This window comes from Manacus vitellinus, unplaced genomic scaffold (assembly GCF_001715985.3).
Source record: "Manacus vitellinus isolate BGI_N305 unplaced genomic scaffold, ASM171598v3 scaffold_5_pilon, whole genome shotgun sequence".
NCBI lineage: Eukaryota > Metazoa > Chordata > Aves > Passeriformes > Pipridae > Manacus > Manacus vitellinus.
Window position 1 is genome coordinate 34,697,528 of NW_021940682.1, and position 12,518 is coordinate 34,710,045.

A 12,518-nucleotide genomic window follows, 5' to 3' on the forward strand; every position below is an offset into this window, starting at 1 on the left:
AAATCTTAACAGCAAATATATAAATATATGCTTCCCAACTACCTGAAAAAGCATGTATGCATCCTTAGCACATGGTTTCAGTGTACTGACAGATCTTCTGTTACTATTTCCTTGAACTGCAACTGGTTGGTCAATAATATCTGTCCAAAAAAAACCAAAACAGAGTTTTGTGAACAAAGGAACCGTTGAAAATCAAGTATGTAATCAGTGTTCTTACAAAAAGATTCAAAGAGAATGGCTAGGTAATTCTTCTCCAACTTATCATGTCTATGGAAATGAACACAGATTGGCTACTAAGATCAATACCAAGCACTTCTTTCCAATAAATGTTCTCTTCAAAACTACTACTGCCATGTATTTCACTCAGCAATCTAAGGTACCTTCATCTTAAATGACACCCTCACCTCAAATCTCTTCACAGTACTAACTTGAAGACCAGTTCTCACAGCTTGAAAAAAAAATCTGGACTTTTATATATTGCTGTACTGACTTGACAGACACAATGTCTGATGACTTCATCTCCTTTAAATACAAGTAAAGGACAGTTAAAATTAACCATGTCTGTGATTTTTTTTTAACAACATTTATAGACATTTTATTACTTCTTTATCTGAAAGAGAAACATCTGATGGATCAAAAAAACAGGTCAATAAAAGTAAGCTGAGTAGGCAGTATGCCCACCTTTATATCGTTCATCTTCAGCAACCACTCTCTCAAATACAACAGTAACCACCTGCCGCACTGTAGCTGCCGCGGTGTTATTTGTGATATTATCTTTTGTGAAGTGCAATCGAAAGCAAAGTACAATTGCCTGAAAGGAAAAAAAAAGGAAAAAAAATCACCTTACAAGAATATATTTAATCTTTTAGCTAAGAGTCAAGACGGTTGATTGACTGAGGAATGCTTTCCACTACAGTTTGTCAAAAGGTTGCCTAAAAAAAGATAATTTTAATAATGTTAAATTTGAAGAACCAGAGTAAGTTCTACAGATTACTCTAGCCAAAAAACTCTTTAGTAATTCTCCCCAGAGGTAATCTAAAAGTGGCATTAACTAAAGACATTACCATGTGTCAATAAAAGTACAGTCATCACACCAATTATGACTTCCATCACACACAGTAATCACGTAGTCAACTTGTATGAATAATAATGTCAAAAGGACATTAGAATTATAAGGTTAATCATAGAAAGGTCAGTCAACTCCAAACTAAAACGCCATTCATCTCCTATGCTAAATCACAATACTTTCACAATCATGTTGCCCTGACCGCTATTATTCCTCTCTGAGTCACACGTTTTACCGTGTCACTGTGCTGGCAGTGACCTCAGTTCTGCCTCCCATTGGATTTCATTACTATCTCTAACTCACAGTTTAATACTTACATATTTTATAATTAATTTTGAAAATTAACATCTCCATGTGTAGTGAAATCTGTATTTCTTGTTCTTCTGTCTTTATTCTGTGTTCTTGCACTTGCAAGAATCTCAACCACACCTGGCCATAGCACTACATGCTCTAAGCCATACAAGAATTAGAATTTTCTTTCGTTTCTTTTTCCCGTACATTATTTGTGGACTGTGCTCAGATGGTATTCACACGTCAGTTTGAAATCTTACCACACAATCACATACTTCCGCACTTTCACGAGACACTGCATGATTCTCTATGTTAATCTAACAGCAGTGCCTGTATTAAGGGGTTTTTCAAGATGGTTTACCAGTAATTTTCTTAATTTAAATCAGTCAAGCTAAAACATGAATATGTGATACATGTCTGGCTCAAACTAATTTTCTAGAACATAATCTAGAAGAGGAACTTACCTTAAACAGAGTTTCACAATTCACATATGAGTAAACAATGTTGCTTCTTCAAAGAAAAGTATCTTATAATTTAAATTAAAATAGACTGGAATCCTTATTTTTTTGTTTTAGTTAAAATATAATATCCAAAATGGTTCTCATTTAAAATTACGCAGTAAAGTTATTTCAGTTATGACTGAAAGAGCAATAACTGGACTGCTTTCAAAAGAGATTTAAGGCAGGGTGAAGGGCAGCTTCTTTTAACATTTGCTTTATTAGTGAGAGCTTACACTGTGTTATGCACTCTGATTTCAGTTCAAAAACATACAACAAATATAGCAGATGAGAATTAGCATTAGCTCAGTGTTTTTATTTCAAATCCCCATTAAGTCAGAAATGTAGTATTGTGAAGGAATTACAAAACAGACTGAAAAAGAAGCTAAAAGAAATCCTGTTTTCAGAGTCTAGTCATAAAGACAATAGAGACACAACAGAATCAAGAAAGCCCCCTTTTCCACTATTTTCATACACCACCTATGTAAAGTTTCCCCATTTTTCCTCTTGGGTGTTTTAAGTACTATAGTTGGCACTAACAAATTCTTACCTTGGACAGTGCTTCATCATGCACAACAGTGTTGGTTGTTAAAAGTACAAGAACTGTCTGGAGCAATTTAAGTTCTTCAAGGCTATTCTCCATCAATTGCCAAAGCATATTAATAATGTTTCCTGCTGCAGCCTACAAAGAAATAATTTTTTTCCAACAATTAAAAGTGTTTACATACTAGTATATTATGTGTAGATAGTTAAGAATATCACTGTCATAAAGACACATCATAACGGAATGTTCCTGATTCTCTGTACCATAGCACTGCACTGAGAATATAAAGCCATTTTGTCACAAGTTTCCCAAAGTATTTTTAAAAAACTGACAGCAGAAAACTCTTAATGTGTAGTCCAAAGTGTGTACTACATTTTCTACTTGGAAATATAGCAGACACAGTAAAAAGATATTTTACCCTCAGTATTCATTCACATCAGAGAAAAACCAGTGTAACTTTACAATACACAAGCACAACTGAAGATATATTTTAACTGCATTATTTTCACCAGCTTCTTAACATGCTATGTATACACTATCATAATATATCATTACATTTACAGCTACAGAAAATGTGCAACCATTTAACCTAATTTTTAAAAGTAAAATGTAACAAAAACATGATAATGTTATTGCACAGAGTACATTTTGTACACGCACAAGGTTCATTACATCTTCAGTTCCTGCAGTGTAAGAATGCAAACTAAATGATCTGGTTTCAATTTTCATTAATTTCTTTCTAGAAGTTACTAATGTTTCCTTAGTTTTTTTTTTAATGTTCTAAAAGGTTTTCTCTTAAATTACTTAAAAAACAGATATGAGTAAAATATCTTGCAGACTATGTTGATTATAATACAAACAGCCTCCTAAAACAATCCATTCACATTCAGTTTGAGGCCTGTATTTGCCACCCTGAAATATTTTTTTATATAAAGACTGATCTTACCTCTGAAACAACTTCATGGGACATGAGCCTCTGTATGGCTGCTAGACACAACTGAGTGATCTTTGGTTCCTTTGTCCCACAACCCATGAGAAAAGGCTGAACTACTTCTGAGCTGTTCTCTTTCAATGCTTTCAAAAAGAGATTTAAAAGCAGTCAATGTTTAATACTTTGAAGAATACAACGTAAAATTTGTTAACCACACCTATTAATAAAAAGCAATCTCCGGTCTTGGAAATTTGGGATTTACATTTGCACCACAGGGAAAAGCCAAGTGAACACAGACACTGGGCTGACACAGTTCACTTTCACAATTACCCTGGCTGAGGTTCAAATCCCAAGCAACTTCTCTCTTACACACTCAAGTGACTTCCTCTTTCCAAATTCAAAACATCCACTTAAAGAGTCCCTTTGGTTAGCAAGGTGTAAGGTTCTGCCAACCCCAGAGCTTTCTCAAGCCTTGCAGCAGGGTCCAGTCCTAGGCTGGTAGGTTGGTAGCATTCTCCTTCTGCTCTGCTTCACCTCAGCACCTAATGCAAAAGCAACAGGGTGGCACAGAGCGACATACCAAAGCACAAAGGAGAAGTTTGAACTGCCATTGACAAAACAGGAGGAGAAAGAGACTGGACTCTTTGTATCCTGCCTACATTCACCTGGCTGCGAATTTGTCAAATAGTGTTTTAGTGACAAAGGGTAGCTTCTTAAAATGAAGTTTTGCCAGGAGAAAGCATCAGTTTCATGAACTTTTCTCCCTCCACACCTTTTTTTCGTTAAGGAGAAAAAGCTTCATAATGAATACAACATTCCACACTGACATTTTAAAAAGTTTTTCCCCATAAAAGTAATTTGATAAATCTGATATAAACTTCATAAAATTAAAAAATATTAAAACATGAAAAATATTAAAAATATGAAAGGAAAGCATGACTGACTGATGAGTGGTTTTCCATTTACAGATGTGGTTGTTGATTCATGCAAACTTTTAAGATTTTTTCCGCTCTTCACCATTTCAAACACTAAAAATTTCCACACAGTTGAAAGTTCAATGTGTATTCGTACACTGAATGCCATACACTGTTTCAGTCTATGTGTAATAGAAGAAATGTGTTCATGAAAAGTTCCACACATTTTTCCGAGCACAAAACTTACCACAAACAAACAGAAAATACATTCTCACATAAAAATGCAAACATGATCTATACTATTAAGTATGATATTAAGTATCACTGCAACCAATTTGGAAAAAAAAGAAACATCAAGGTAAAAGCTACAAAAATATACTTTAGTGATAATTTTCAGCTGAAACATGAAATAACATGATTCAGCAGTTTCTATGAAAAGAGTTGGCTAGTATAAATTATAGATGCCAACTATCTATAAGATAGTTCTTACAGGGTGATACCAACATATATACAGTCCAGTTTCATCAGCCTCTTCAGAGCCAGTAAGGCTCTGTGTCAAGTTGACAGCGGCTGACCTTGCACCAAATGTCTAATCAAAACCAATGACAATGTCAGTGTAAATGTGAATGAACAAATAGGTTCACTGTCTTTTTAACAATCTGCTTTGATTTCAACAGGTTTTGTAACTTAACTATGAAACAAGTAAACCTGTTTTTTAAATACACAATATAAACCTTATCTTCCAATACCATTCTTTTATAATGCTCCATGATATTCAAATTAAAAAAAAAAAACCACAAACAACAACACAGAAGTTTTTTCCCAAGACATGTAATTTAGGCATCTAATTAATTGTCAGTGTCTACATGTGAGCTAGATGTCTAAGTTCCTTTTATAGTCTATGAACACCTACAATACAAAGCTAACAGAGCCTAGGTAGCTCACTAACATAGGCACAAATGCTACTTCACTCATACAAATTTCAGAACTCCCACTAAATTCTAACCATCAAGTAAAAAAATGCAAGCAAAATTTTTCAAAAGATACCACAAAACACTTATTCTTAACATGAGACTCAAAATATAGTTCTGAAGAGCAAAAATTGCATGAGCTAATAAATAACAAGCCAAAGAAAAATTTAAGCCTTTTACAGTATTTTTTCTAATCTATTAAAAACAATAATCTCACAACAGAATCTATACTATTATTTTTACTTTATGAAGATAAAAAAAATAATGTTTTGTAGATCTGGTTTGGTGTCAATCTGATTTGGTGCCAACCAGGCACATGCTGTAGTTCTTGTGGCTGTCCTGTGCAGGGACAAGAGTTGGACTTTGATGATCTTGGTGGGTCCCTTCCAACTCAGAATATTCTGTGATCATGTGATTCTGTGACTGTATTAGCTTCAGTCTTAAAATACACAAAAATGTTATTGTAGCCAGGTCTGCCTTCGTTTGGCTACCAATTTATGGTAGAATATTTTCAAAAAGAAATCTATCTTACTGAACCATAATAAAAAAGAAGTTTTGGGAAAGTAAAATTCTTTCATTCCCTCAGTAACATTATAATTCTGATTTTCTAGAAAAACTTCTAAAACTGAAGTTTTTGCACTTCTGAAAGCCATGTGGAAATAATTTCTCACATTTATCTCCTGTGAATTAAAGCACAAGATTTCTCCTCCTTTAGAATTACTCAAATCCTCATAAATAAATTATAAAGCATGCACAGATTGCCAAGAATGAACACTTTGAAACTGCTCAACTTTTTCAAAAGACAGAAAGAAGTTAGTTTAAGGACATTGGAGTTCTGGCAGGTTAAACACATCTCACCAGAAATAATAATGTTTTCTAAGATTCTAATAACAATTTTAAGACTGCATCTATTTTCCTAAAAATAATAATCCTACACAATGCAATGCTTCAAGAAGGTATTGGATCAGCTTATTCAAAACAATCTGCTAAAGTTGAAATGACAGTTTACGTAGACCAAAATATTAAAAAAATATTATCCTAATCAAAATATTTATTTGTATTAGTAGAAATTCTAGTAGATGTTCCTAAATCATCTAGCAGTCAAAAAGTATCCACCTCACTAGACTTCACAGTTACAGTAGCATTTTGCACCTTTATTATTACTAAGTATACATAGTACTACATAGTATTACAAAGTATACATACTATCTTCCTTCAAAAAGTTTTAAAGAGCAGATAGGAGACAATATCTTGGCATTAACTTATCTACAAGATTAGGTTACAACTGATACTTCAAAAAATACAAGAGTCCATTAAGAATTAAGACTGTGTAATAACATTATGTCTAAACTGTGGAATGTTAGGACAACATGCAGGCAAAGTACACTTTCTCAGTATGAAACTGCAGAACAGAGGGGAACAGTTATTATCCTATTAGCAAAGATTAACTAATCAAAATAACTTTTAGGACCTGCAGGTTTTCCTAACCTCATAAAAACAAATCCGTGCAGTTTTTTTGATTAACAAAAAAAAAAAAAACAAACACAAAAACTGAGTACATTCTTGTTTAAACTTTCCAAAGGAAAAGTATTTTAAAAATTTGACCAACTACCAGGAAGTGTTCCCTCAAAAAGATAAGAGTAAAGACTGCCTACCTATGCATAAATTCAATGATCTTTCATGTCTCTCCATTTTGAAATGAAGATTAAAAACCAGAAAATTTTGCAGGATTACAAACCAGCTTTCTAAAATACCAGCTTCTTTACACATTAATATGCCAAAGAATGTTGACTGTGAAGCTTCCCAAATGGCTAACTAGAGCTTTCCCTTGTTCATTTGTGTATTTTGATATAGCTGACATTACCTGGCATAGTTTTCCCACTTATGTCAGCATTCATGACAGCAGAAAAAACAAAGAAAATAAACAAATAAAAAAGAGGCATTAAAGTGAAACACTGAGGAGTGGGACTGTTGCTTCAAATAATTCTAGAAAATGCCTCCTTAACAATATTTAATTTACATACATCAAAACAAGATATGATTTTAGACCTGTATCATTGGACCTTCCAAATAATCTAGCATTTCAAGGATTTTGACTACAGCTGGGGTAAAGCACTCAAGTATTAATGCAGGGACATTCAAATCTGGCCGAAGACTTTACCAGCAATTGCCAAGAAGTCATCTATTTACGTACTATTTCATAAAGCTTAAGACAGAGTTTGTGTTTTAAGCACTTACAAAGCTGCAACTCACAAGATATCTCCTGTCCCTCAAGGCATTGGTACATCTTAAATTGAATGACCTTGTCTCAGTCTAAGATGGATTTTTGCCTGCCAGTTACAAGTCCCCAAAGGCTGGACTCTCATATTAAATACACAGATGAGGATCACACTGCAGAACTCCACACAGAGCACTCAACAACAGTTGTGGTGAACAAAGACAGTGACTAAAACACTGAGAATGTGGGGTCTAAATATTTCATGTTATTTTTCTAAGTGGATGATTAATTTTGTAGAACATCAACTGAAAATGGAGCCCTTCCTCAGCAACAGTATAGCATGAACATGAAACAGAAGTAGTATTAAAAAACTTTTATGCTAGGATTTTTTGCTAGGAGCTCAAAACTAAAGCATCACTGATATAGCACATACTAAAAAGACATGTAGTATTACCAGACATATCCGAGACATCTTTTTAACATTTTGATCTGTAACTCTGCTTTATTTTTCCCCATTGTACTGCAAATAATTACCTGCCAAAATATCAGTGTTGCGTGCAGCTATTGTTTTCACTTTTATTATTCCTGATTCAGCAGCCTGGAAGAGAAGAAAATAAGTAGTTTAGATGCATTATATGTCATACATCAATATCTGCAAAGAAATAAGAATACTGCAGAGAAATAAAAAGGTATTGTCTCAGAGCAAAAAATGTTTTTGTAGTGCTTTCAGTAAGCAGAGCTAATGCAGAAGTGAAATCTTTGTAGCTGCTGGAATTCCTTTCCAGAATTCCACGGGAAGGGTTATATTCAGAATTTTTATAAATCATGATTCTCCTTGTGTTACTTTCCAGTCCTATGAATGCAAAGGAAAATCACTGGTAAGCATAAACACTGTTAAATAGTCTCTGTGCCGTTTCAAACTATGAGTATAAAAATGAAACCCATTTTTCCACGGATTTTGTCTCCCAAATGCACTATACAAATTATCCCAGGATAGTAGCATGAGGCTGGCTTTCTAACAATACTCTCTGTTCTCCCCAGCATGCCATACAATCCACACCAGCAGACAGACCCACAGTGTTCCCCCTCCCTCACGCACATCTCCAGTGGGACGGGACCCACACGCGCAGGGTGGGGAGCACAGGCACAGCCTGGCTGGATGACAACCAGGTGCTGCAGGGCTGCAGGCCCACCGAGGACATCACACACTGCTGCCAGGGAACGGCAGTGCTCTCTTCAATTATCTGCAAACACTTCCCCACATAAGTCACTGAAGTCATGTTCTCTAATGAAATCAGGCCAAACTAAAAATATAACATTGAGGCTTTGCATTTCAAAACTATGATTTCTGACAAGTTTTGTGTACAAAACACAAAAATGCATTATACATGGTGCCATTTTTTTAATTCTGTTAACACACTACAAGCCCCTGGAAACAATTAAATAAATGAAAATAAATGCAATAGGTTTTCCCAAACGATAGGATGCAAATTGCTGGAAAATACTGTTCTGCCAAATTTGAAAGAACACTTCCCCTTTTATTTCAACTTCGTATTCCTGCGCACTTTCCACACTAAATATTTCTATTTTTCCTCTGATTTAAAGATGTGTGCTGTCACTACATAAAACAGATTAGAGAAGCAGACAAGCTGTGGTAGTAGAAATATGAAAGTGACAGTTCTACCAAGTATTAATATTCTCTCTCCATCAAAACACTTTTCCAACAAGATCTCCCAGAAAGTCAGGTTAAGGTGACTGCATAAATTTGTAGTCAAATATTTTAATTGAGTTGATATACATATTTCTCAAAATAGCTAAATGAGAAATGTGGAGCTGAAATTTTCAACTTTTTTTTTTTTTAATTTCCCAAAACAACATAGAAAGACTAAACACTGCCTTAATATCATTTAAGAGAGAAAGAAATTCTGGAGAGTTATTTAAGTTTTCCTGAACACAGTGCTTCTACTTCAAAACCAAAGACAATATTATCCAAAGTGTTTGGTTAACATACAACATGCTCAAATGAGCACAAAACAAGATACACATATATATTTTGCATAATTAAAATGAGGAGATGAGGAGTGTCAAACATAGCTCTCATCTATTTTAATTACATTAACTTAATGTGTTGAAGTTCTTGAGTTTTAAGTCAATCTCTATTCCGGTTCATTTATAAATTGTCAGCTAACTGGCAGGGGTTTGTCACAACATCTTAATCATTCCTATTAATTAAGATGAAGGATTTGTCACAGTCCAACTTCAACTCAAACATCATGGCTAGGCTTTGCATACAAAGATTTGGGAAGTGTGTGCCTTTCCAGTCCAACTGGGGGGAGTGGGAGGGGGTCCAGTGGGCCATGGGGACCCCGGGTGGGTAGGAGGGTGGACAGGGCAGTCCTGCCTGGAGGGTCGCGGGTGGGCAATGCGAGAGAAGTCCTGTAGTAAAATATGTCCAACTTCAACTACCTTCAAACTAAAACTCATCACATCTACTGGCAATTGATTTCTTTCTTGCCAGGAGTGACAAGCTGAATCATTCTAATTCAAAGAACGATTAAGCCTGCTCATATGAGTGGCAACCACGAATACCATGCACTTGGCACAAAAAAGGAAAAAATTATTTCCAATATGTCTTTCAGTTGTTTCCATGCTTGCTTTATATAAGAGAGTATATTTTTTTTAAAAAAATAAGGTCAAACAAAACAGCAGTCATTAGACTTTTTACTACCTCTCTGAATTAAATAATTTTTCTCCATGAGATACAGGAAGTTCTATGATTATCTGCATTATGCTATGGTTTCTATTCAGAATCCCAAATAAAAATGTTTACAGTTAAAAGCTAATTACACGGCACACATCCTACAAAAGAAAAATAACATACATACACCACTGTATATGTAAAGAGACAACACATTAACACAAAAAAATTACCTCAGTTGATCACAATTAACCAACAGAAAAAATGAGACCATACACACAGTCATCTGTCTATTCTGTATACATGAATGTAAAAGTGTGTTTGGATTGCATTAATTTAACTGGCAAATTAAAACATATATAAGAGATTTTAAGCTTACAAATTTACATCAAATACTATAGCACTCTGCAGGACACTGCCCCATTAGAAAAAGATCTTATAAAACATGAGAACCAGCATCATATTGGGTATTTATGGGTACAATTATGATAATATGATAAATATGATATTTACATTCACATTAATATAAGGTACCATGTTTTTAAAGCAGTCACCACTTTTAGATGTAATATTATCAGTTTCCCTTAGCACTGCAATTAATAGTGGTCTGATGAGCAAGGCAGTTGTCCTTTATCTTTAAAAGAGGCAAATACATGTAATTCCTGTAATAAAACAAAGCTTGAGTGTACCTAAAACCTTCAGTCAACTAGATTTCCTATTCTGCTGCTTTAATAACTGTGAAATGAACGTATATAAAATGCCTCAAACACACACTTCCCTTTATTGACTTTTGGTTCATGTTTCTGCTGAAGCAGCTTAAGCGCCCAGTTTGGGGAGGGAAACATTGATGAAGAACAGAAATTGACTCTCTGCGAAAGCACATATTCAAGTCCTTATCTTCTGGTACTTAGATTTGGTTTTAATCAAACAGCCAATAATCTCACAGCAAAATTCAACAGGACCCTCTGGGCTCAAACACTTGCCTCATCATCTTTCTCCTTCCTTGGAATTTACCAAATATTTGCTGATTATACCAGGAGCAGAGTGATAAGTGCATTTGAAAGGCACCAATTCTTCAAATCTGTCTTCTGGGGACACTGTGGGAGTTCTCAAACCCAACTGCAGTGGGCAGTCTGCATTACCAAAAGGTATCACTGTAGCTAACTCCATGATCATAATGATGTTACCTGGCAGCCCAAGAATGAGACTTGTCCTGGCAGCCCAAGAATGAGACTTGTCCTGGCAGCATGAGGAATAATGGTACAGCGTATGCTTGAACATTTAACTCTCCCAGGCCAAGACATCTTGCAATGCATATGTACAGGCAAGCAAGGTACCAGAGGGATCACATGGGATGCGATCTGGCAGTACATCAGTTGCTCCACAGTAATTCCTATGGATTTGTCCTTATCCTGGGGTGAATATGAAAGAGCTACCCTTCCTTCACTGAAAAATAATAACATAGTTAACAAGTTTTTCTAAAGGAACAATGACACAAAATTTGAATCTAAAGTGAAAAAAGTCAGCACCATGAAGATATTTAACGCAACAACCATGTGCTAATTTCTACTAAGAACTGATCTAATGTTAAAGATATTTTTGCATGAACTTCTAAATTTGACAGCACTGTTACTGAAAGTTAATAAAATCAAGAATTTCCACTGCTAGTGCTTTTGAATGATCATTTGTGTTTTGGTTGTACATTAGAGCAAATTGGAGAAGATCTCCAGAGACACTAAAATTGCTGTAAGGTTTGCAGTTCTTACTACACAAGCTATTGATTTCTCTATTCTAAAAAGAAAAGCATTCAGGAACGATGGTTTGCTTTGGTACTTACATTAAACTGTTTGCCAATCTTTTACTAAGACTAGATGAGAGTAATATATATTATCTATGGTCATTTCATAACTATTACATGAAATAAAAAGAGAATTTTTTCTATCCATCATTATCTGCCTTTCCAACTAGAACACTAACCCTATATCCAATAGTTTAGATCTAACTGTACTTTAGATCATCTGGTCTAAAGTACAGTTTCACTTCATTGTTATTCTGGCTTGCTTTGCAAAAGCACATTCTGGACCATTACTGTACTGCTAAACTATTATTTGGAAATGGACACACTCACAAAAAGCTTCTCACTAAACCAGTCTCATGAAAGCACTCAAGTATACCACATTTGTTTGAAAAATTACTGTAGTTGCCTTCTGTATTTTTATCTTCCTCCCCACGAGTACAATCCCTGCTCTGACTCTCCTTTCTTCTATATGCTCATTCTACCTGTGATTTAAACTGGTGAACTGCCAGTTTTGATCTGACATTGCCGTGCATTCACAGGGGTTTATTATAGTGAATGATTTATTATCATTATATTAGAAAAATTATCAT

At 34.8% G+C, this 12,518-nt stretch overlaps 1 protein-coding gene across 5 annotated transcripts in view; it reads right to left on the reverse strand.

Moving 5' to 3' along the window:
• The window catches only part of MON2 (MON2 homolog, regulator of endosome-to-Golgi trafficking), a 59,170-nt gene extending 47,832 nt beyond the window's left edge, over positions 1-11,338 (reverse strand). For 3 of the 5 annotated variants that reach the window (XM_018080355.1, XM_008926533.2, XM_018080354.1), the window contains exons 1-6: positions 11,318-11,338; positions 7,967-8,030; positions 3,345-3,472; positions 2,405-2,536; positions 682-811; positions 43-140 (exon numbers count right to left, since the gene is read on the reverse strand). In XM_018080355.1, coding sequence (XP_017935844.1) covers positions 43-140; positions 682-811; positions 2,405-2,536; positions 3,345-3,431 — 447 coding nt within the window. In that variant the 5' untranslated portion in view covers positions 3,432-3,472; positions 7,967-8,030; positions 11,318-11,338. Of the gene's footprint in view, positions 1-42; positions 141-681; positions 812-2,404; positions 2,537-3,344; positions 3,473-7,966; positions 8,031-11,317 lie in introns of those variants that run through there. The other 2 variants (XR_001921698.1, XM_018080353.1) reach the window with 1 other exon arrangement.
• Between the last annotated feature and the right edge of the window lie 1,180 nt (positions 11,339-12,518).